The sequence below is a fragment of the Centruroides sculpturatus genome, unplaced genomic scaffold (genome assembly GCF_000671375.1).
Source record: "Centruroides sculpturatus isolate CEXI.00-Female unplaced genomic scaffold, Cexi_2.0 scaffold221, whole genome shotgun sequence".
Lineage (NCBI taxonomy): Eukaryota > Metazoa > Arthropoda > Arachnida > Scorpiones > Buthidae > Centruroides > Centruroides sculpturatus.
In genome coordinates, this window is record NW_019384612.1 from 776,657 (window position 1) to 802,390 (window position 25,734).

At 31.8% G+C, this 25,734-nt stretch overlaps 2 protein-coding genes across 4 annotated transcripts in view; both read right to left on the bottom strand.

Annotated features, from left to right (window-relative positions):
- The window catches only part of LOC111625275 (kelch-like protein 20), a 55,204-nt gene that overhangs the window by 21,585 nt on the left and 7,885 nt on the right, over window positions 1–25,734 (bottom strand). The window contains exons 1-6 of one of the 3 annotated variants that reach the window (XM_023368381.1): window positions 25,000–25,130; window positions 22,754–23,149; window positions 18,416–18,538; window positions 11,603–11,904; window positions 5,919–6,090; window positions 4,918–5,104 (exon numbers count right to left, since the gene is read on the bottom strand). In XM_023368381.1, coding sequence (XP_023224149.1) covers window positions 4,918–5,104; window positions 5,919–6,090; window positions 11,603–11,904; window positions 18,416–18,538; window positions 22,754–22,942 — 973 coding nt within the window. In that variant the 5' untranslated portion in view covers window positions 22,943–23,149; window positions 25,000–25,130. Of the gene's footprint in view, window positions 1–4,917; window positions 5,105–5,918; window positions 6,091–11,602; window positions 11,905–18,415; window positions 18,539–22,753; window positions 25,142–25,734 lie in introns of those variants that run through there. The other 2 variants (XM_023368379.1, XM_023368380.1) reach the window with 2 other exon arrangements.
- On the bottom strand, window positions 1,518–2,666 carry LOC111625281 (jerky protein homolog-like). Its single transcript, XM_023368387.1, has one exon. The coding sequence runs from the start codon at window positions 2,338–2,340 to the stop codon at window positions 1,549–1,551; it is 792 nt and encodes a 263-aa protein (XP_023224155.1). The 5' UTR covers window positions 2,341–2,666; the 3' UTR covers window positions 1,518–1,548.

The following is a 25,734-nucleotide window of genomic DNA, read 5'->3' on the forward strand; positions in this document are numbered from 1 at the left end:
CAGTTTACGATTGTTTAATTTTTAGTTTAATACAAATTTAAAATAATATTAAAATTTCGACGTTCACGAACAATAGAAAAAAAAATTAATTTACAGAGATTCGCTGAACTTTGTACATCTGTTCGTTAGACACATCTGTCTTCTTTTAAACAAAACAAACCGCAGCTCTCTAGCTAAAGCGGGGGAGAAGTTATTGCCATTATTTACACTACGTCTCTAATTACCCTGCGGGGAGAGGGGAGTGGGGAGTGGCTCGGGTATTTGTAGGTCAAAGATTATCAACATACTTTTATAAGAGTGAATATTTGACACTTTTTACATATTTTTTCAACGTTTTATATAATAATAACCTATAATAAATGATTAGTTAATTTTTTCCTGCGATTACGCAATATCCGGAAGTAATGAGTTTCCCGGAAAATTTTTCAGCTGGAAGATTTTGATAAAATATCTTCTTGTCTAAATAGAGTCAAATAACATGAAAACTAGAAAAATTACGCTTTAAAATAATGAATATAGCTATTTTTTAACGTTTGTTTACATAATAACTTTAATCACGTGGATTGATTCTTCGCGGGAAAATCCAGACTACATGTTCTGAAAAAAGCTCTCATTCGTTAAAGTTAAATCAGTTATAATATAAATGACCAATTAGAGCGTAATAAGCGTAGAAACAAAAATTTTAAAGCCAATTAACAGGAAGAACGTCTTCCATAGACTTACTATAGAGAGGTGGAGCTTCCCGGGAATATCTCTTGCTAGATAGTTTTAAAAACATATTAATACGATTAAATATTGTCGAATTAGCTAATTTAATGTCTTAAAAAGTTAAATTAGTTAATTAGAGCTAAAAAACGATTTAAAAAGCGAATTTATTGTGATTGTTTACATTTTACTTCGAAGGTTGGAGGCGGGACTTTTCGCGGCAATTTTTCCTTTCACAAGTCTCTGATTAGTTACAGTAATGTCAACAAAGACAGAAGATACCCAATAAAACTTTAGAAGGAGTTTCCCTTTGATTGTTTTCAACAACTGTCTAGTTAACTTCGAAGATTTACTGTAAATAGTAGGGGAGTGTTTTTCCCGAAATATTTATGGCCCAGGGGTGGTGACAAAACGCTTATTGGCTTAAACAAAGTCAATCGACCTACAAAAGAGCGAATCATAGCTAAAATCGCAAGAAAACTCGAATATAACGCGAATTGTTCAATTTTTTTATTAAAACCGCGGAAACGCGGTATCAGCATCTCATTTTTTATAGGTGGTCACGTGATCCCGCGTTAACGCGGTTTCAGCAGGTGTAGAGTTAATCAGCCCACACAGATGTGATACAAATTGGTTGTTTGGTAGTTCTTCAGGTGCTATGATAGACTCATCTGATGGTAGGAGCTTATTCAAGCTGTTACTAGTGTAGTGTTCTTGACAGTAGCCCAAGCATCTGCTGCCATGTACAGTACATAGCAAGTTAATTTCAGTGTACACTTGCTGAATTGTTTTTTCACATTCTTCTCCAAGCATTAACATACGCAGCAATGCCTTTCTGTAATTTCATTTGAAGCTTTCAATGACCCCTTGGTCCATCGGTTGGAGGATGGAAGTAATGTTGGGAGGCAAGAATACAATTTTAAACTTTCCGTTTTCTCTTTCCAGTAAAATGTTTGAGGGATGACTTGGGGCATTATCAATCAACAACAAAACCTTTCCAGTATTCCCAGTTCTAAGCTGATGCTTTTTGACTTCAGGGATAAATACATTGTCATACCATTCTATAAAAATGCTTGCATCCATCCATGAATTCTTTTGATTTTTGTAGATGACTGGCAATTTTTTTATTCCCTTAAAGCACCGTGGATTTTTAGACTTTCCTACTATTAGCAAAGGTAGCCTGTGCGTTCCAGTAATATTTCCACATACCATAACAGTAATGCATGATTTTCTTGCCTTAAAACCAGGTGCTGACATTTCATTCTTAGAAACTAGGGTTTTTGTTGGCATTTTCTTCCAGTACAAACCAGTTTCATCTGCATTGTAGACATTGGTTTTTTTGTAACCATCCTTATCAATCATGTTTTTAAAAGACTTTTTCAAACGTTCAGCTGATTCAGTATCAGCCAAAAATTTTTCATCCTGGATGTCCAATTCCCTAATTCCATGCCTAGATTTGAAACACATAAGCCAGCCGGTACTCGCTTGAAAATCAGCATTACCCCCTAATTTCTTGTTCATTTGAAGAGCTTTTTCACAAATCAAAGGGCCACTTATTGGTTGTCCTTGGCTACGTACCTGCATGAACCAAGTGTAAACTGCAGTGTCCAAATCCTTGTTTTCTGCCATTTTCATTGTTTTTCTGTGCAAGTTTCCTTCTTCACTGTCAAGTACACTCGCAAATTTTTTAATGGCATCACTGTTATTGTAATTTTTCCAACTCCATATTCCCAAGCTAAGCTTGATCTACTAGCACTACTTTTCAACTGATCTATTATTTTAAGTTTATCGGAAACATTGAGAATAATGTGTTTATGTTTAGTTGCCATTGTGAACAGTACAACAACTATAGCACAATCTGTTACAAGTGTGAAATTCACAGATCCAAAATTTATATTGCTGATGAAAACAGATTCTGATTCAGCACGACACACAGTCCTCAGAAAAATCCACACAAAACAAACAACCACTCATAAATAGAAAATTAAGCCTCGTTTAAATACTGGCCTCCCTTTCATGGTTGAGCCAGTGTCGCCAGCTAAAACACGCAAAAATTTAACAAAAATAATATTAAAGTAGCCAAGTCATAGTCAAATATTGTAGCGCCACATCACTAGCAGGCATTTGAATTTGCCAATTAGAATGCGGTCAGTTAACCGATGTGATGGTTGATCGGGGGTCAGATAATCGATGCTCTACTGTACTTAATTGCTGTCAGTTTTTGCTGAACAATTGCATTTGAACAAGCGAGCACATTATCATGGTTAAACAGCACTTTTTTCTTTATCATTCTCGGATGATTTTTCTGCATTGCTGCTTTGAGCTCGTCCAAAAGTGTTGTATAGTATTGGCCTGTGAAGTTTTTCCTTTTTCAAGACAGTCAATTAACAAAATTCCTTTGGCATCCCAAAAACCTGATGCCATCATCTTGCTGAACGAATGTTCTTTGCCTTCTTGACCAGCTCACCATCTCCAATCCATTGTTTTGATTGAATTTTTGTTTCCAGTTTGTCCAGATCTCATTCATTGCTGTCAGAGTAAATCCAGATCTCATTCATTGTCGTCAACTGAAATCCATTGGATGATTCTTAAACAATTCCAAACTCTCAGCTAAAATTCAAAGCTCAAATGTGTTTTTGCTCTGGACTGAGCAAATGCAGCATTCATTTTTCAGACAATCTTTTTAAGTCTAATTTGTTATGCAAAATATAAACTATTCATTTGTAGGAGATGTCCACAGCTTCCTCAATTTCACACTTTCATCAATCACCTGTGTTATGGATTTTATCCACAATTTCTGGAGTGGTAGCAGTTTTTGATGTCCTGAACATGGTTCATCACATGGGTGTGTGTGTGTACGCACACCCATGAATTCCAAAACACTAAAACTTACCATGTTAAATGAATGTGATGAATCGCCAAGAACATTGTTCAACTTGGATTTGATTTCCATTGTGGTTTTTCCCTACAAATGGAAAAATTTGATAACAGCTCAAATTTCATTTTTCTCCATGTATGAACAGGCACATGGGGTATCTCACTTCAATGCTTGTAAAAACCTAACTATTGGTCAGATTGATGTGAAATTTGGAGTCAATACATACAAAAGATTTGCTAATGCAGCATGAGAAAAATATTTCCAAACAAAACATCCCCTAATGGGGATTCTGGAAACTTTTCAATCCACTCTCATATACAACCTAAAACTACACCATTGCACTATTTTCCAACATAGTCTCCTGCCAAATTTAAATACTTATCATATCACATTACAAGTTTTTGTATTCCAATATCATAGAACTCCATCACTTGTGATTTCAGCCATGTGTGGATGTTTGACTGCAACTTCTCATCAACATCAAAGCACCATGATGCTAACCATAGCTTCATGTGCATTAAAAGATGGTAGCCACTAGGTGCCAAGTTCAGGCTGTACAGAGAGTAATCAAATAGTTCCCAATTGAATTGTTGCAGTTGTATTTGAATGTGCATGTATGCAAGTGAATAGTTTTTTTTTGAAAACACTGCACCATTGCTCAATTTACACTCATTCATTATGTTCTCTCCATACACTTTACAGAACTGACAATGGATTTCAACAGTTTTACAGTTTTTAGCTAACAGAAATCTTATCACTGAGTGCACCTCACAGCTAGTGGGATTCTGAATGGCAGCATACATTTGAACAGCAGTTGTTGCAAGATGACAGAGAACACAACCTGTACTCTGCCACAGTTGGATATGTATTGACTCACTCTATTACTGCTGCCAAATATGGCACTGTTATCTCCATCAACACCAGCACCATGTTAAAACAGAAGTTACTTTCCAGATAGTCCTCATAGATAAGATAAAAACAAATCTCGAAATAAGTAAACAACTATCCTTCTTAAGAGCTTCATTTTTCACCCAATTGTTTTCACATTATATGTCTCCTTTGAAATTTTTTAAATTTCAGCAATCATCAAGTAATTATAATTGGAAGTTACCATCTTTGTTGCCTTTTAAACCACAATGTTTGCAATGCCACCTAAATCACAAAATCAGTATTTTTCCCTACTAATGTGATATTTTTCTAATAATTTTTCTAATCCATGTAGATTTATTCAATATTTTGTAAAATGCAATAATGAAAGATAATTGACAACATTGTGAGAAAAAATCTGTCACCTTTATAGTTTAATATTAAAAATATTTTAAATTTTAAATTACCCATAGATTTTCTTGGTTTACTTCTTGGGCTACTTAATTCATGGCGGCGATCGGGTAACAGGTGATATGTTTTAGCTTCTTCCAATAACTCTCTGCACTCAGGTGAATTATATATTGCCGGGACTGTACTAACACGATCATTCAGATAATATGGACTTAATAGAGGAAGTCTTATATGTTCCATAATCTAATTTTTTCAAATTCAAAAAATTTATATTAGTTTCAAATCAATCATGTCTAAGAAATATTTTACATTATTCTTTTAAAAATTACTAAAATAATAAACTATTAATTTTAATTACATTTTTAATTCTAATTACAAATTACTTTTCTATAAATATAAAATTTATTAGTAAAATGGATTGGCATTTGTATTTTATCCAGGATTAATAATAATCAATCTTCAAATAATCTTAAATGAAGTTAAAATTATTCAATAAATCAAAATATTTTAATAAGATTTTATTCTTATGTGATTGATCTTTATATTTCTTACTGGTTTTAATTAATATTAATTTATGCCATATTAAGACACATAATGAAAAAAATAAAAGTCAGAACTTAATGAATTCATAAATAGGAGAAAAAATTATTATTTAAAGATTTGTATTTAAAAATTTTATTTATTGATTTTCAAATTAACAGTGAAAGGAAAAATATTATGAATTAGATCTCTACACAGTAAATTAAACAAGTTTCTATTAATTTGTTTTAATTATCTTTCTTGCATTTCTTTCAAATGTCTTAATGCTTCCATATAAGAAAAAATATGCAACATCAACTGAAAGAAACACTTTATTGGAAGAACTGAAAATAACAACAACTCTGAATCTCATTTGATGGCTATTTCAAAATGTTTTCTCTATAAATGAATTTCATTCATTCTCTCTTTAGACAATAAAATAAATAATATTTCTGAAACTAATAAGTAATTAAGACACAATTTCATTAAAAAAACATACAAACTGATTTGTTAAAGATTAAAAGAATAAAAATTTTACCTTCTCAAATTCTTCTTTCCTGACTTCAACATTATAATTAAGCCATAAGAGAACTGCTTCAAATACATCTTCTTCTTTTTCAACTTCAAGGTCATCACTACTTATAAATTCAATCAATTTACTTCTACTTAAAGTTAAAAATTCTTCTTGTTGTACTACATCTTGAAAATACCTATTTCACCATTTTTGAGGAAAAATTGTTTTTAAATTAATGCAATTAGAACATTTTCATTTCAAAAGTTTTTATTCAAATTTTAGTAGACCATTATCAAAAAATGAATTTATCTGATCTGAAAAGCATTTTTAATATATTACAAACAATACTGTTACATAATTACACTTTCATTTTAAATAATTTATTTTTCAATTAAATGTTATTTTTCAAATTTATCATTTATAATTTATTTCCATTTTTAACTGAATGCATGTATTGTATTATTAGTGGAAGTGATAATGTAATAGCATAAATAATAATTTTTTACATGTAAAGTTTATTAAAACATTTAAAAATATATTTAGTATGTCGCAGAAAGGATAGTCTAAGTTTATATTTTTAGGGTCTGTAAAAATTAAAAACTTTGAGAATATTAATAAACCAAAACATGCACCTTTTCCTGCTATTTTGATATTTGACCTTTTACCTTTAAATGTCAAAATGATTCAAACTTTAAATTTCAAGTAGAAATCCACATCTTGTAGTACATCATTTTAAAGGATTTTTAATGCTGGATTCAACTTTGCAATCAAATTCAAAATCAAACAAACCATCAAGTTACATCAAAACAACATGCCACAAGACATTGGATACTATTTCAAATTTTAGTTACAGCCATTTTGATTTTTAAAGTCAAAGGTAAAAACATCAAACTAGTACAAAAATATTCAGTTTTTTGATCTATTGACACCCAAAGTTTCAAATTTGTATATTTACTAGGATCAGAGATATAAATCTTGAACACCTTTCCAAGATGCAATATACAGGGTGTCCACTAAATATCTATCCAGATGCAAAAGAGATCATTCCAACATTGGTTAGGTTAGATTGTACACTGCATCAAATACAAAAACACCATATATTATTTTGAGCATGACATGCACCCATTCTGCTGCTATCTACATGCCACACAGAGTTTTGATAGTGACTAAGATGTTAAATTTACAGCATGATGAATCACAACTTTCTTTAGCACATTTTATAGAATGATTAAGCATTGTTTTCCTGGAATGGAGTATATAACAATCACAATAGCATTTGTGTGCCATTTGGCATAGAATGCTCCATGTTGCAAGCAACATGCACAACACCAAGTATGTTTTACCCTAAATATCTGGGGTGTGGAATTTGGGGTGAGCAACTTCTTTGTCCCATACTCATTGATGCCACTCCAAATAGTGACAGATATCTATACATCCTAAATACAACAGTAAACAAATGGCTTGATGATTTGCCATTGGTGCAACTACAGTAGGTTTGAGTACCAGCAAGACACTACTTCCATTCCCCAACAGATGTGCATCAGTAGCTTGCAGAATGGTTTGGCAACCTCTGAACAGGACAACACAATCCTGTTCCATGGTTACCAATTCCCATCCATAATGCTACATTCAACATCTATGTCTCTATATTTCCACTAAAAGTGGTCATTTTGAACATTGAGTTAACAAAAAAGAGCTTTTTTTTGTATCAATTTCTGTTATCTTTATCCTTTACAATCAGAGATTACTTTTATATTATGCTAAATCATCTGAAATTGATTCCCTTCAGTTAAAATAACTGAAGGGAATCAATTTAAGATGTACAAGTGTATGTGCATGGTGCATGCTTACTCCAGTGCTAAAATAGCACTGGAACAAGCATGCACCACATGCATACACTTGTGTAATGTTGAAAACATTTCTTTTGTCCCTGGATAGATGTTTAAGTGGACACTCTTTATAATTAAACCAAATGATCTGCCAAATTATCAGGCTATTATATAACTATGTAAATGTAAACAATATGTTGACTAACATGCCAAAATTAATTAATAAACAAAAACAAAAACACTGAGTTTGGCGTTATATGCGTTTTATTATCGCTAGTACTTTCGACGAGCTTATTGTCGTCGTCCTCAGGCGATTTAAACAAAAAATAATCGAACGCAAAATAGAACGCGTAATATAAAATTGAAATTGTGCTAAAGCCGTTAAGAACACGTAGAAATTTAAACATAATTCGAAAACCGAACGAGCAGATAGCTCCGTGAAGTGCGAGCTGGCGCATGCGCAGAGCTATGCTCTCGCTGCATGCATTCTAGAGACTACGAGTACTCGCTTAATCGCTTATACAACGTGACCCATACACTGGGCAGCTCAAGGGTAGGGGTGTTGCAAGTGTCCAAGGTGGTAGTGAGGAGAGATTCCCATATAAAAACAGTTTTTCGATCTTTGCAGCTCTTGAGCATAACCGCTTGGGACCATAGCGAGTTGTAACCCTGCTCAAGTACCTTTTTTGCGAGCTCGGTGGTGTGTCTTCCCCTCATAACATCGTCTTGGTGCTCATCAAGGCGGCTGGAAAGCATTCTAGTGGTGGCCCCGATATATCTTGTATTTACTCCCATTGCCTGATTTTCCAACGGTACAGCATAGACCCCCGATTTCTCAAGAATGGAAAATTTGTCTCTATCATTGCAAATAAGTTTGCGTAGGCTTGGAAGTGGGGTTAAAGGTAGAACAAGGTTGTGCTGCTTAAAGATTCTGCAGATACGTAAAGATATGGGTCCAAAGTAAGGCAACGCTACTTGAACCTTTGAAGATTCTCTTTTGCTGCATAAAGTAGTACATGGAAACAGTGCCTTGTTTACCTTATTGAGCACATACGTAAACTTTGCACGTGAAAAGCCCGCAGCGCGTACCGCCATATCGATGATCTCTAATTCGACGTTTATCAGCTCCTGCGTAGACGACAGTAAATAAGCCCTTCTGACAAGGGAGGCAATGGCAGTGTTAACGTATCGAGAAGGCTGAAAGGCCTCAGCTGGTATAATGTGCGGGGCCATGCCAGATTTGTGATAGACCGAGAATTGTAGTCCTTCCGCGAATTTACGTATATGCAAGTCTAAGAACGCTACTTCCGCATCCCTTTCTTTTTCCCAAGTGAAATTGATGGAAGGATATATACTTGCGAGTTGTTGCATGAAGATGAGGAACGACTCCTCTGTGTCCTCCCATGCTATGAGGATGTCGTCAACATAACGCAAATACAGTCTCGGGTAATGGATGGCAAGCGGGAAATCGAACGTTCTGCGCTCTATCTCTCTCATAACAAGTTCCGCTAGGATAGCGGATAAAGGGGAACCCATTGGGACCCCTTGTTTTTGCAAATAGATCTTTCGATTGAAACAGAAGTAATTGTGCTCGGTGACGAAGGTGAGGGCATCACGTATATCGAGCACCTGTTGGATGCTAAAGCCCTCTTTTAGAAGCAGCGAATTAGCCAGCATTACAGCCTCAAAGNTAACCAATTTGGCTCTAGAGGTAAGCGTTAGGCATCATCTCTTATTAACATTAATAATTATAAATAAATTAAATAATTTAGAACCACTGGGAGAAATTATTTAATTTATTTATAATTATTAATGTTAATAAGAGATGATGCCTAACGCTTACCTCTAGAGCCAAATTGGTTACGTAATTAATTTAGTAATTAGCCTTAAACTAGCCCAATAATTTTCGGCATTCGGTTGGTATTTAGTTAATTTTAATAATTATAAATTAATTTTTAATTTGGAATTACTGGAAGAAAATAATTAGCCTGGAGCGAGACTTGAAGCTGCAACTCCTACATACCATGCAGATTCATTGCCACTCTACCCAGAGCTCCATCCAATCTTCACTTCCAGAACTATTAATTTAGATATAATAACACTGGTTAACCACAGCACTGACTGAGGATGATTTCAGTACTCACTGTCTCTCTCTCTCTCTCTCTGTGGCACTACTCAGCCATCTATCGCTTTTATCCTGGCATGGTTTATAAATATCAACATCATCTCTAAACCTGAATTCATAGTTAAATTATTAGAAACTAATCATTAGTTTCTAATCATTTACTTAGTAATATAATAGCCCAATAGGTTGGCAGATCATTTGCTTAACTATAAAATTGGGTTTAGATATGTTGATATATCTACACACACCTTTTACAAATAAGTTACTTGAGAATACAATTTCAATTAAAGCAAGCTTATCAGTTATATTAAATAAATATCAATATTTTCTATTATTAACACATTAAAATCCAAAATACATTTGAAATAATTGTAATATGTAAACAAAAATTTTTACCTTATAGTCCCTTTTACTATTATAAATCATTATATTATTATTATCTATTACCGTATTTTACAGACTATAAAATGCACTTTTTCTTCGAAAAATTGCCTCTAAAATTCAAATGCGTCTTATACTCGAAATTAATATAAAAATGTCCAGTGTTTGATTTAAAATTCCTGTCAGTCTTAAAAATGGCCATATATTTGATGCCGCGAGAAACCTATCTCTATCTGGCAACATTGAATTCAACTGGCAGCAGCAGTGCACTGATGTGATGAACATAGGTGCATTCTTTTATTCCTCCGCATAACTCCACGCGAGCGACAACTGTTTAAAAATTCCTGCGGAACGCATTCCTAAATTCCGGTCGGAGTGCACGCTGTCAAACAGCAAAAACGACTGCTTGTAGCAGTAGTTTGCAGTGGAAAACAACACGGCATCCTCCATGGCTCAGATAGTTTCGTTTCAGGGTCCATTATGTGGTTTTATGAATAAAAATTTAGAAGTTGTGAAAGTGCAAGTTACTGCACGCAGTGATGTAAGTGTCTTTTCAAATTTTTTCGGATGGTAGCAGGCATTCTAATTTTTTTGTGGCTATTTTGAATACTCTTTCAACAAATAATCCATTTTATGGGTAAATTTTACAATTGGGACTCTTCTTTTGCCTTTAAAAGCTCATATTTTAGAATTATAGATTCCTCCATCACGATACTATGGATAGTGCAGGAGCAGCCATCTTTCTTTCTTTCACCGTCGTTGCTAAAAGCCTATAAACAGCAGCACACTCCTGTAGTAGCAGAGACGCAGAGCGACCGTTATTAATGAACGCACCCCATGAGTTGCAGGGATTCACAAGCTTGCTAACACTGTCTCCCTCCCGTCCCGCCATCACAAACCCAGAACACTGTCTAGCCTATGATGCATCATTGCAGTCTATGGTGCCAGTGAACTTGAATTGAAAGTGATTTGTGTTATTGGTAACAGTACAATATTTTTGTTAGTAGCTAACAAAAGTTATGGTAAAAATGTTATTTTTTTAAAAAATTGCTTAAAAATTAAGGTGTGTCTTATAGTCCGTAGCGTTTTATAGTCCGTAAAATACGGTATATGAAAAGACAGTTTTAAAATAAAGTATAGACATTTGATGTAAAAGTTGGAATATTAAAATATATATTATATTACAAATTTACACAGATGAATAAATATTTTTAGATATTATCAATTTTATTTTTGTTGTAACAAAATTGACAATATTTTTAAACACAAAATAAATTTTATAAGTGAATTACATTTAAAAATTATTAATGAAGAAACATATATATATAAAAAAACTCATTTTAATTAATTTTTATTGTAATTAAAACACTTACTTTAAAGCAAATTCTTTAGCCTTTTGTTGAAGTTCAATACATGCATGAGTTTCAGCAAAGCAGTGAATTCCTAGACAATTTGATTCTTCCATGTGGCATTCTAAAAATCGACAGCAAGCATCTCTGACAGGGAGCACTTCTAAAAGGTTAGCAGCAGATAACAAAACTTGGACATTGGCTTTACTTATAACTACTTGAGCTGTATATGCATAATCTAGTAATAACTGTAGAGTTTTTGGTTCAACTCCATTTAGCACAACTTTATTCTGTTGACTTTCTGCCATCTCCCCAGCAAACATAGCCTATATTAAAAAATGAGAAATTAATAAATTATGTGTTTTATATTATTGCTAAAACTGTAAATTCTATTTAACCATAAAAAGCACTATATATTTAAACTTAAATAGATAGTATCTGCAATTATTGAATATATATTGATTTATTTATTTCTAAAAGCTACTAAAGCAAGTAATCTTAATTTCTTAAATATGTATTTATTGTTATAAGAAAATAAATTGAGAAAAAACAAGATTTTTTGCACAAAATACAAAAAAATGGATTGATTATTTGGAAAAACGTATCTGTTAAATGATGGTTATGTTGCAAAATGAATAAGTATGATGAAATTAAATGCTTTTACTACTTTCTAAACTATATCATACACATTGTACTATCTCTTCCCAAATTAATGTTATAAAAATGGAGACCTTATCAGTTATTTTATATAAGCGTAACATGTCTGAAACGTGAAGATACAATGGCTAGTATTCATTCAAAACATTTTTATTTGACAAAATGTCCACTACACCTTATTTACTGGTACATGCATTATTTTTATGCATAATTGCCACCATTGTCCAAAGACTTGTTAAGTCTGGAATACAGAAGCTAAAAGCAGTCATAGAATTCTACCGCTTGTTGCCAGAATCACATTTCAACTTCATTTTTGATCTCATCATCATCATGGAAGTGTTGTCCTGCAAGATGTTTCTTCAGATAAAGAAACAAGAGGAAGTCACTGGGAGCAAGGTGTGGGCTGTATGGTTGAAAACTTCCCACTTGTATCATTCAAAAAGCATTTTGGTGACAATTGCTGTCACAGCTTCATGAAGCATGGACTTCTAGAATGATTTCATGCAATTATCTTATCATGAAACACTGATTTGCATGAATTGCTTCATCAGTTCTTTGAAAAAATTTGTCAAAGATCACAGATGGCCTACCACTCCTGTGTTTGTCATGAAAATTGGTCCTACCTCCAAAGAAGCATAGCACCACTTTTTTACATTTAGTCGATTCATAATGTTCTCATAAACAGAAACAATTTGTTTTGAATATTCACTGGATGTTCATCTTTTGCATTGAGAAGATGTATGATGAAGCACACTTTACATTGGTGGGATTCTGAATCAGCACAGCCATTGTAAACGCGTGCTACTTGAACCAGACTCAATGTAGCAATGACGAACGAGCGCAAATAGTGTGTGAAAGGTTCAAGGTAAAATTGACTGTTGTCAACATATTCACTAAAAACATTAGCTTTCTGCTTATATGTGATATATCTGTACTTTTTGGACACATCTCATATATAGTTATTACTAGATTAAGCATACACTGCTTATATATATATGAAATGACTAATGAAAATAACTATATTTTTCTCAATTTATTTTCATATAAGCAACTTGCACTTTGGCATCTGGTGAAAAGCACTGATCTTTGAACGTCTTTAATTTTGGGAACAATCAGAAGTTTGATGGTCGAAAGTAATACACAGTCAACCCCCCTATAACACAGGTTCCTATAGTTCGGATTCCTATATCACGGCGAAAAAATTGCGACAGTATTCATACAAACATGCTAAAAAAACTCCTATAATTCAGTAAAACGTCATCGCCGACTCATGTCACAACAGGATTGCACAAACCGTTGAGTTAAAAGAGCAGTGGACCTATTAAAAACCATTTATTATTTAACATCCATAAAAATTATATTTATATTAACGACGTCTCCAAAGTTCAGCGAATTTTTTGCAGAAAAAATAATTTATCAGGAAGCACACAAGCGCCATTTGACGGCAATCTCCACGACGAAAACAAGCTTAAGCAATGATGTAGTCGAACGGTGCACACTCGGTAAGTAATCCTACAATTTTTTGTTTATAGCATAGTTTATATGGATTATTCCCAAAAAGTTATACGTATTTTGGAAATGTTGAGTCGAATTAGTCTAGAATTGATTAATTTTATGGAAGAATCCCTTCAAACAGCTGTAGTCCATAAACTGTACATGTGCCGGGCTGGACTCCTAGAAGCTGGATTCGTAAAATACAAAACGTATCTACCGTATTATAGGGAGGTCCACTGTACAAAAAATTTTTTAAAATAATTTATTTACACAAAGACATGTATTACACTTGTTATTTTTCTACATAGTTGCCTTCTTTTGGTCTAAGCACAGTTGCCAGTGCTCAACCCACTTGTCACAGCATGTTTTGGATTCTTCAGGTTTTAGTGACTGGTAAACTGCAGAACCCAAATTTGATCTAAATAAGAACCATCCTCCTCAAGGAGGAAATTTCAATGTTTCAAACAACCAAAGATCACTAGAAACAAGATCAGGTGAATAGCGGTATCTAATGGTCTCAATACACTGTTCCAATTAGAAATTCTGTGACAATTCACACTCAATGCAGTAGTGCATTGTCTTGATGAAAAATTTGTAAGCTTTACCATTTATTGAAAATGATATCTCAAGTACAATAGTAGTGATAACAGAGACTTATCACACTGCCACTGATAACGTTAAAATGACACTTCTACCATCAGAATGCAACTTTATTACTGGTATGCATTTCTGTACACAAGACACTCATTGGCCATACATAAAAATAGATATGTATCTGTTGTAGAAACGAATTCACAGAGAAACTGATAATACATGTTTAAGATTTATTTCCACCTACACTACAGAGTACTATGAGGATTACATTATGAACAGGCCAACAATATCTAAACAGACCTTTCATAATGTAATCCTCATAGTACTCTGCAGTGTGGGTGGAAATAAATCTTAAACAGGTAGGTTTTAAATTGTAGATTGTAATTTTTATCAGTTTCTCTGTGAATTTGTTTCTACAACAGATACATATATATTTTTATGTATGGCTGATGAGGGTCTTGTGTACAGAAATGCATACCAGTAATAAAGTTACATTCTGATGGTAGAAGTGTCATTTTAACGTTATCAGTGGCCGTGTGATAAGTCTCTGTTATCTCTACTATTATATTTGAGATATTATTTTCAACAATTTTTCAAGATAAGCTCTTTTATGATTCATCATTTATGATAATGACATTTGAAACAGCACAGAAAAAGACAATACCTTTCTGGTTCTAGAAAATCACAAAGAAAACTCTTCAGAACTTACAATCTTCTTTGCTAGAATGTTTTTAGCAAAGAAGATTGGAAGTTCCTCATATGAACCAACATGTGTTTAAACAGAACCACTCCACTATTATAAATACCTGCATTAAAACCATTCAGCAACCTTTGTCTGATTGGAAATGGAATGTACCATTACATGTCCAAACTGATATGAAGATCTTTTTATACTATCCATCAGCATATTTAAATTTTAAAACATTTTGCAACTCTAAAAATGTCATTTTAGTTAGGCAAAATTATAAATTTGAAAAAAACTCCGAATAATCTAATATTGATAAAGTTTGTTTTCAAAATATTTTAACTCTTTCCAAACACCTCATAATTAATCCTTCAAATTCTCATTTTAAAAGCAGGTCTTAGTGAACTAGTCTAATAAAAATTGAAGAATACCTGAATTTCAATATGCATTCAACAGCAATAAAAGTATCAAAAGAGCAATCATTTTATTGCTTTCACTAGTTCAAATACAATCATCTAGGAAACATCATAAAGTATATGATACATTATAATAGATCTGGAAAAAAAATTTGACTCTTTTTATGTGCCAAAGTTAGTGGAGAGAACTGGAGGGAAAAGAAGCTGCAAGTCTGTTTACCAGGCCTATTTTATCCTTATTTATAAATCAGAAAATAAGCTTAGTATTAAATAATGATATTTACCCAAAATTTTGGTCTCCTACAAATATTCCTCAAGGTGACTCTCTTTCTCCTTACTTAAATTTTATTTTACATGATGTAGAACAACTTTTTATTAATTCCTCAAATAGTATTCAAGTAAACAATAAAGTTTTTAATGTAATCCTATAGGCTTATGATTTGATTCTATTGACTTCAAATACAGTGATTTTGCAATATAAAATTAACATAAAAACATTTTTGCATAAAAATCGAACAATATTTACATAAAGACAACTTAACCCAGGATAATCTTCATTTTGAAGTTTTAAGACTTACATAATGATATTTATACATTTGAAATGCATATTGAAGTTAATACATAACAACAAAATAAAATAAAAAACAGTTACTTTAAGTCATTTGTAGTCATGTGGTAAGTTTGGGAAAAGGCATTACAATAAGCAGAAGTACATCAAGATTATTAAAGCCAAACAAGAAGCAAATTATTCTATTAACAGGTTTTCTTGTTGTCTTTTCTTTCTAAAAAGAATGTCAAAACTACTGATAAAAATTTTAAAGTGATAACACGATTCAACCAATATTAAAACAAATGTTTAAGTTAAAAAATGATCATTTAAACAAGAATAAATTATGATTTTTATAAATTTATTCATGTTTTAAATACATTAGGTGTTTCAAATATATTGTTTGAAAAATATCTGTTTAAACCCAAGATCAGCCAAAATTGTCTTAATCTGTTTGAGATGAAATCAGCTGAACGTAAAGTTGTTTGACTGGTTTTGCTATACAAGTTTCCCTTGTAGCCTGAGGGGTAAAACCAATTTCATCTTCAGGTACATAAAAAGAAGATACATGTAGCCCTCGGTTTATGCCGCAGTTCCGTTCCTACAAAAGCCGGCGCAAATCAAATCAGCATAAAACGAACCCATATTTACAGTGAGGTATAGGGTTAGGTTCTACATAAGTGAAAAATAAGCAAATAATATTGTTTATTAATACAATATAATATAAAACACATATAAATTTTTAATTTTTAAAATGTATTTTACCATAAAATGAAGTGAAATGTTTTTATTAAAAACTTCAGTTTCGGATCTCTTACATTTTTCGGAAAAAAGTATCCATCTTTAATTGTTTACATTTTTGTTTTCTTTCATTGAGAATTTCAGAATATGGTCGAATGGATGCAATGATGCTTCTTTTTACATTTGCACTTCGCTCCAATTATTATCTAACTCACAGAGTTCATCCGTCAAACTTTCCATAGTTGAAAGGATACATTAACCTGATGTAGAGCTACAGACGAGCGTAGACNAATGGATGCAATGATGCTTCTTTTTACATTTGCACTTCGCTCCAATTATTATCTAACTCACAGAGTTCATCCGTCAAACTTTCCATAGTTGAAAGGATACATTAACCTGATGTAGAGCTACAGGAGAGCGTAGACACTGATTGGTCGACCACTTGTCGCCGTAGCACATGTATAAGGTCAGTTTGAGTGGAAAAATTCAAGGTGGCTAAGGAGAGATAGATATCGTCTGGCCAACGAGAAGTAGATTTGTCTCACTAATGGTAGTTTATGATTGCCGGAAGTGCTACTGCGTCGTAAGGTGTTTTCCTGAACGAACTGATATGGGATACATTCATTGGCACTATGGATTCAGACGCCATTTATTGCACTATTAAGTTTGACAACTTGACTCGTGGGTACCTAAATGTTTAGTGTTTTAATATTAATTTAATGCAAATGTATACATACCCAATAATATTAAAAAGAAAAACTAAATATATTCAATAAAAATCTTTGTTTTAACAAATGTACTGTACAATGTCGCAGCTCAGTAAATATGTCAACATTGAAATGAAAATCAGTCTGGCATAGGAAAAATTGGGGAATTACACTGCAAAACAACGAATTGCTTAGCGGCATTATTGTGAATCGGTGTAAATTGAGCCAGCGTGAACCGAGGGCTACCTGTATTTTCAAAGCTTAAAGAATTAACGAATAATGTTTTCTCGCACACTATTTTGAGGATCAAGATGTCCTAGGAAATTCAGTTTTTCACTCTTGGTATCAACATACATTGCAAATTCCAACTGTGGTTTATTTATATGAGTTTGTTATTCCTGTTATTAAATAAATTTTCTGTGTATATTAACAGTATCATATTTTCATGCAAATAACCTAAGAAAATTGCTAGAATAAAAATAGTCTTCACATAATTTATCCAGAGAATACTCCATGCTCGTGGAACAGCCATTGCTTTGTAGATGCAAGTTCATATGTGCAATTTAAAATTAGCATATAACCTGCACCCTGTTTCAAACTGTTTTTTAAACATAAATAATCCATAGCTAATCCTCATGAAAATATAGTATGTACATTAATTTTGCAAAAAACTGTTACTAACGCACTGATCCAAACTTTTCTCTATACCATATTTTAGAAGAATCTAAAAAATATGGAAAAAGAACAATATAATATATTTGATAAGTTCCATAATGTTTCAAAAGATAATTATAGAATTTGCTTGATCACCTTGACAAAAAAAAATAGAGCAGAAAAATAAATCGTATAAATCGCATAATTTTTTCTTATTATTAATCAAATCATTAAAATCTGTAACTATAATATTTTTCAATACAAATAGTTCCAGACATCATCTGTAACAAGATAAACACCTTTTGTAATTTAACAAACTAATAAATAAATTTATTTACTGACCTTAAAATAAGGACTAAATGAAGCCAACACAACTCTGTGGCAAGGATATTCTTCTTCTTCTACACATAATGTTACATCGCAAAATGTTTTTGTTAATCGCAAACTATTTAAACCAGCTAAAACCTGTCAATTTAAAATTTATATATTTAAATAAAAATTCACAAAAAAATAACATATTTTCTGATATAAGTTTTAAAATATTTCTATAACCAAATTTAAATTTTAAACTTAAAGCACTTTTTCAGTTTTATAAATTAAAATTGACTTCTTACATTACTACATCCATAAAATAATTATATAAACAAAAATATAACCACAACAAAAAAAAAAAAAACCTGGACACCATGTTATTTTAATCCATCTCTAGCTTATCCTCCAATAATATCAAACTGAAACAAAATGTTTCAGTTTTTTTTTTTTTTTGTTTCAGTTTTGTTGTTTCAGTCAAATTTTGTACACTTATAATTATTTTATTTTAGTAAACTTTTATTATAACTGAAGATTTCACATAAAAAATTTTCATGTTAATAATACATAAAAAAAGTTATGAGCAGTTGAAAAAAGCATGTGCAACCAAAGAAAAAAAAAGCTCGGACAGAGCCATTTCTGACAAATAATACCTCATAAAGACTCTGAAAGACAAATAATACCTGACAATACATTAAATGTGTAAATGAGATAAAATGTGATACTTGCATATTTTTTTTATTAACATTATTGAGGTGTATTTGTTTAATGAAAGAGGCACATGGTAAGGCTGTAAGTGTTGATGTGGATTTGTCCTGTCTATGAAGGATGATAATTACAGGTAAGCCCCATATAACACGGGAGTTACGTTCCAAAAAATTGCCATGTTATGCGAATCCGTGTTATACAAAACAAAGTACTAGTGCGAAAAAGGGGGGTTAGGTTCCAAAATTTAAAAAAACATGCTGTTAAATCCTTATTTAAATCAGATTTTTAAATACATTAGGTGTTTCAAATATATTGTTTGAAAAATATCTGTTTAAACCCAAGATCAGCCAAAATTGTCTTAATCTGTTTGAGATGAAATCAGCTGAACNTTTAAGTAAATATTTTACCAGAGGATTATTCATCCTATATGATGATCTCAGCATGAGCATCATCAACTGGTAACAGTTTTTGGGTGCATTCGTTAATAGTGGTCACTCCGCAACGGGAGTGCACTGCTGTTTGTAGGCATTTAGGAATGACAGCGAAAGAAAGATGGCAGCACCTGCACTGTTGATAGTATCATGATGGAGGAAGCTATAATTCTAAAATGAGCTTTTAGAGGCAAAAGAAGGGTCCCAATTGTAAAACTTAACCATTAAATGGATTATTTGTTGAAAGAGCATACAAAGTAGCCACAAAAACAATTAGAATGCTCAAGTGGAGTTACACGGAGGTATAAAAGAATACACCCTTTATTGCATTTCATGTTGTACGAGGGTTTTATTCAATTCCCGAACCGTGTTAGAGTGAACCCCTGCTATAAAAACACTGTGTTATACGGGGATGTTCCTAATTCTCGAACCGTGTTAAAGTGAATCTGTGCTATAGAAGTGCCGTATTATACGAGGGTTAGCTGTATTTCATGTACAGTACATCAAGTACATGAAGTAATTATCATCCTTCATAGACAGGACAAATCCTTAAGAAAAACTGCAAAGGAATTAAAAATTGGTAAATTCACAGTATGGGGACATTATTTCAAAATATCAGCAAATGGTAAAACTCATCCAGAATAATCAACTGGAAGGCCAGCAACCATAACAGACTGATCACAAGCACCTTCATGAAATAAAAAAATTGAGATGCATCACTTGGTGAATTAGTGAACAAATGGAATAAAGTTACTGGGAAGAAAGTTACAAAAGAAATTTGTCATATCCATATGCACAAACTTGGCTACAGGTTCTACCAGGTAATGAAATATTATTATTTTTTACTTAACAATTGTGATAAGTGACATTTCTTTAACAAAGGCAAACACTTCTCACAAAAACACAAAATTCAATTGAAGTGGGCCAAAAAGCACCAATGCTGGACACGACAACATTGGAAGCAGGTTGTTTTTAGTGATGAGGCAAAGTTTGAAGTCTACATTGGTGGCAATAGAAAAAAGTCATTAAAAAGCAAGAGGCATTCCATCTTGACTGTCTACAGTGCACTGTAAAATTTCCAGCAAGTGTTTATGGTATGGGTTGCTTGTCAACCCAAGGCATGGGAGATTTGCATTTCATTGTGGGATCAGTAAATGCAGCAAAATACCAATAAAATATCTTTCAGGAAACCTATTACCATCATTAGAAAAACTACAATATCACAAACATTTTATTTTCCAGCAAAATGGTGCAAGTTGCCATACTGCTAAAATCAGCAAAGCTTGCCTGGCCCAACACATTAAAATGGCCATCGAGTAGTCCCTACCTTTCCCCTGTAGAAAATGTGTGTGGTAAAATTAAAAAAGCATTGAGAAAATGTCCTCAAGGAAGTGTGGATGGTTTAAAGCAGGGGTGTCAAACCTTTTTGTTTCTCTGGGCCGCATTGGAAGAAGTCAAGGAGTTTTGGGCCACAAGTATATATAATATATACTTGTGGCCCAATATACAAGTATATTTAAGGATTAATGTGTCTAGATTATAATAATAAGTATAAAAACTTTATCACGAAAAAGGATATTTTAAAAAATTACTTCTACAGACACTCAATTTTTACTTAGAAATAGATAAATTCATTTATTATAAAAGAGAAATTGAAAATTTATTTGAAAAACACAAATATTTGTTTTATTTGGATCTCTAATTAATAAAAAGCAACGAAACACCATTTTAAAGTACATTTTTATTCGACTAATACATTTATAAATAATATGTAGCCCAAAAAGTAGCCAAAGCACCAAATTATATTTTTTACATCAAACTAAAAACAAGTAGCCACATTTGGCAAAATGTAGCCAAATCTTGCATTGCTGGAAGGAATACTAAATAAAGCTTGAGTTGTGACTCAAAGGATTATAGACCCAAATGCAGGGAAAGAAATGCAGGGTTCAGAAACACAGGGTTTCTGAACCCTGAATTGTCAGGTGAGGCCCCAACCTCATCTGACAATGCAAGTGAAGTGTACAGCTGAACTGAGGTCAATATATGGGTGATATACCATTTGTGCAAGGTTAAAGAAGACCCAGTCAAAGTTTTCACAAAGAAGGGAAACAACATTAATAGAAATTTGTTTTCAATTTCAATCTGCTATTAAGGTGGTTACTTAATAGCAGGTCAAAACTGAAAAAAGCAAATGCTTTCTTGGAGGGTGATGTTTCTGGGAACCAAGTGGAAATAATTGATCCTCTCCTAGAGGGAAGAGAAATACCATTTTTCTAATTTACAGGCAATCGTTAGAAAAAGTGTAACCCAATCCTTCAGGGAGAGTACATCCACATCAGAGTGAAAGGGTGATAACTTGTATATAAGGAACATTGATACTATTTGCATCATCACCTCCGTAGCAACAGGTCAAGGAATCAATCAGTATGAGAGAAGCAATGGATCATGACCAATCTGAACTAGGAATTTAGAGACAAACTGTATAAAAACCATGGTTCTCAAGGACACAGAATCCTCTTCATCTGTTGGTGCTTTCCATCCTTCTGCACACTTCTGTTGAAATCTTCAAAATAAACTCATAAGAAACCAGTCGTTTTTCCACAAAAGAGACTGAGCAACTCGGCATGATTTGCCTCACCCAGTACAAAGACCTCTGATGAAAAGACCTATGACCAGAACTCCAAGCCCAGACCCTGACTAATGCCAAGAATGAAGGAAAACTTCAGCTGTACTTAACATGAAGATGGTTGCTCAAGACAGTTGAAAACATTCATTTTCCTTCAGCATTTTGTTTTACAAGCTGGAGTTTTGATTTTTTAAGTGATACTTATAATTTACTTCCAGCATATAGTGTGCTTATTATTTTTAAAATCATTTTTATATTATTAATTATTATAAACTTTTTGAAACTTTATTACTGTTTTAAAAAAAAGAATAAAAGAAATGGAAAAATACTGTTTTCAAGGCATTTTATCAATGTTTTCAGAAAAAATAGGAACATACAACTGTGTTCACTTTTTTATTTTGGTTTTTACTTGTTTAAATAAATTTTACATAAGTATTTCTAAAGCCCAGTTCTAAAAAAAAATAAAGAAGTTGTAGATTTTAGATTTTAAGCAATATAGAAATGGGATTTCTGCACAATCTGAAAAAGAATAATGGCATCTAATATTATTATATTGAAAGTAGTACAGAAATCCATTTCTAAAATTAACAAATTTCATAAACTAACCTCAATTGGATGGGTAGATTCCACAAAATGATATTCGTCTTGCTCCAGTGTGCTAAAACTTGAACCTGAAAATGATTCTTGGCTATCACGTTGTTCTACGCTAATTTCGTCAGTTTGCCACGGTTCTTGAGAATTTTCTACTAATTGAAGATGTGGAGCAGAAAGATTTAAAGGCAATGCATTATACATTTTCAGAATTTAAAAGCAATCTGCCAATGAAGAAATACAACAGTAATTTATCCTTGTATTTCCAGAAACAAGACATGATTCTGTTTCATTTGTTGTTAACATCAACTTATGTTATAAAGATATCTTAATTTTTCTTTTTTTAGCCTTTACAATGACACTGCTCTATGTATTCCATAAGAAGTTTATGATAAAATGTATGCATATTTCCTGAAAAATATTCAAAGTTTATTTTTTTTTAAATTTATAAAATAAATTTTAATGTAATAAATAATTTACATATCATTTAAATAAACTATTTTTATTATATTAGTAAGGGAAAAAAGCAGTCAAAGATATAGTAGAATCTAAAGTAGTTATTATTGAAATAAAACATCTCAGACACAAAAAAATTATGCCAAGTTAGATAACAGTTAAATGTTTTCTTAAGAGTTTTTCTTCATTAAAAATAAGCTTGGCACTTCAAAGTAAAATGCAAAATACATTACAGGTAAAAATCTTGACTACTACTTCAAAACACCAAGCTTATCTTTATGAAAGAAAAATTCTTAAGGAAAAATTTGACTGTCATCTAAATTGTCATAATTTTTTACTTGGCATAATTGTTTTACATCTCAGAGATTATGTTTGGATATGAATTGTCTTTGGTTAATGATTGTGTTATTACATCAGGACTAAGACAATGACTTAACAGTTTGGTTGGCACTTGATGACACAACAGTTCCCAACTGAATGCTTTCAATATGCTGTTAGTAAAACTGTTATAAAAAATTTTAATTGACATAAATTTGATCATTTGTTATTCTAGATAACATTTTGAATAAAAATCATTCATTTAAATCCAATTTTATCCTTATAAGCATGAAATTAAGTGATAAAGGTAAAAAACTTTATGAGGAACCCAGTAAACTTTGACCTATTAACCAGGAAGTTTTGCCAGTACCTCACTAATTAATAACAAGAAAGGCTTAAGTTTAAAATTTGAGTTTTCTAGACCCAGTAGTATTTTCTTTAGGAATATCTACAGTGCCAGATGAAGAAAAGAATAAGAAAATACAGCTTTTTTGGTTATTTTTTGCACTTTTTGATTGTTATATTTTGGCAACCCTTTTATAGAAAAACCTGAAATTTTGCACACTACCTAAGAAAACAACTACCTTTCAAATGAGACATTCAGAATTACTATAGGCATTTTGGGCAGTAAAATCAACCCCCGAAAATCGGCAACTCTGATTCTTGTATATATAGTCAGCCATTGATTTTTTTATTTGGTGTAGAGTCACTGCAATAACTCTCGATAATCTTGAATATTGTTATTGGTCAATATTAAAGAATTAGCACATCTCAAAACATGTAAGATATACAGTACTTATAAAACTTTGTAATCAGAATTCAGTTATAATTATCATCTTTAGAGAGATACATTTAAGCTGTCTATTTGGCATTATCAGCCCCAATATGTAGTTGATAATATACAATCCCAATAAGTCTTAATCAATGCTTTAAATGTTAAACAATTATCATTTTATTAAAATATATAAATATAAAATTTCAACGTTTAACAATACTTTGTTTCCGTTTGTTCATCCGTCGTTCACTCCAGTTGACATTCCACAATTTTACAAACATGGAGGCAACCTTTCTTTGAGGCTACTACCTCCGCAATAAAATGCAAATATGGTAAAAAAAGTCCTCTGGTGCTATCGCCATTTTCACATAAAATACATTTTGAAGTAAATTAATAAATATAAACATGGCCGACAGTATTACATTTAATTAAAATATATATGTTTATATTTATTAATTTACTTCAAAATTATCATTTTAATCATTATTGTTTATATTACAGTAGTTTAAACTGGTGGCATTTCCTACTTCAATTATACACAAATTGCTGTTAAAGATTATCATGCAAAACATAGAAAGTAAACAATACTGAATGAATTATGATTAATTAATAATAATAATAATTAATAAATCTTCAAGTTAAAACAAAAAATGTAAACGTCATCTTTAATAATATCAGTCAATAAAAGCATAATTTTTGCAAAGGTACTTACCAAGCTTAATGTTATTGGTTAATCTTTATTATCAGTATAAATGAGCTCCAAAATAATAACATTCCTCTATTATATTAATAAAGGAAAACAATAATCTATCATTTAATTAAACTTCAAATAAACAATATAAAATTTCAATACGATAGCATTTTAGAATCATTTGGTTCATTCTCAGATAGTTTTTAATATAAGCAAATATTTTCAAATTTTCTTTAAATTACAGTATCTCTATTTAAATGGGATTTTAATACTTTATAAATTATTTAAAAATTAAAAACAAGATCTTCATAGACACTTTTAAGATCATTATTATTTACCACTAAAGTAAACAATATAACTAACATGCACTTAAATAAAATAAAATATAAAAATCATTAATAATTACTTAGTAATAATACATTAATACTTAATAACATACATTAATAATTAATTAGTAATTAATTAAACTCTAAATAATTTGTCTAGATAATCCGGCAATCATTTGGCTTTAACTATAAATTGGATTTGTGAGTTGATGTCTATATATACTTTTAAGGAATGTATCTACCAAGGATTACTTAAATATATGGAGCTTGGTCACTAATGGTGTATTGTCATATTTTCTGTGGCTTTAGTGTTTGTGAATAAGTTCAGTTTAATGTTGTAATGACAAGTGTCCAAATCATAACTGTTATGATTTTAACTTATTCTCAAGATAGGATGTTCAATTGTTTGTAGGATAATAATTATACCATA

Excerpts from the sequence above, each read along its gene's own strand:
- LOC111625281 (XM_023368387.1), bottom strand. The coding sequence starts at position 2,340 with ATGAAAATGGCAGAAAACAAGGATTTGGACACTGCAGTTTACACTTGG.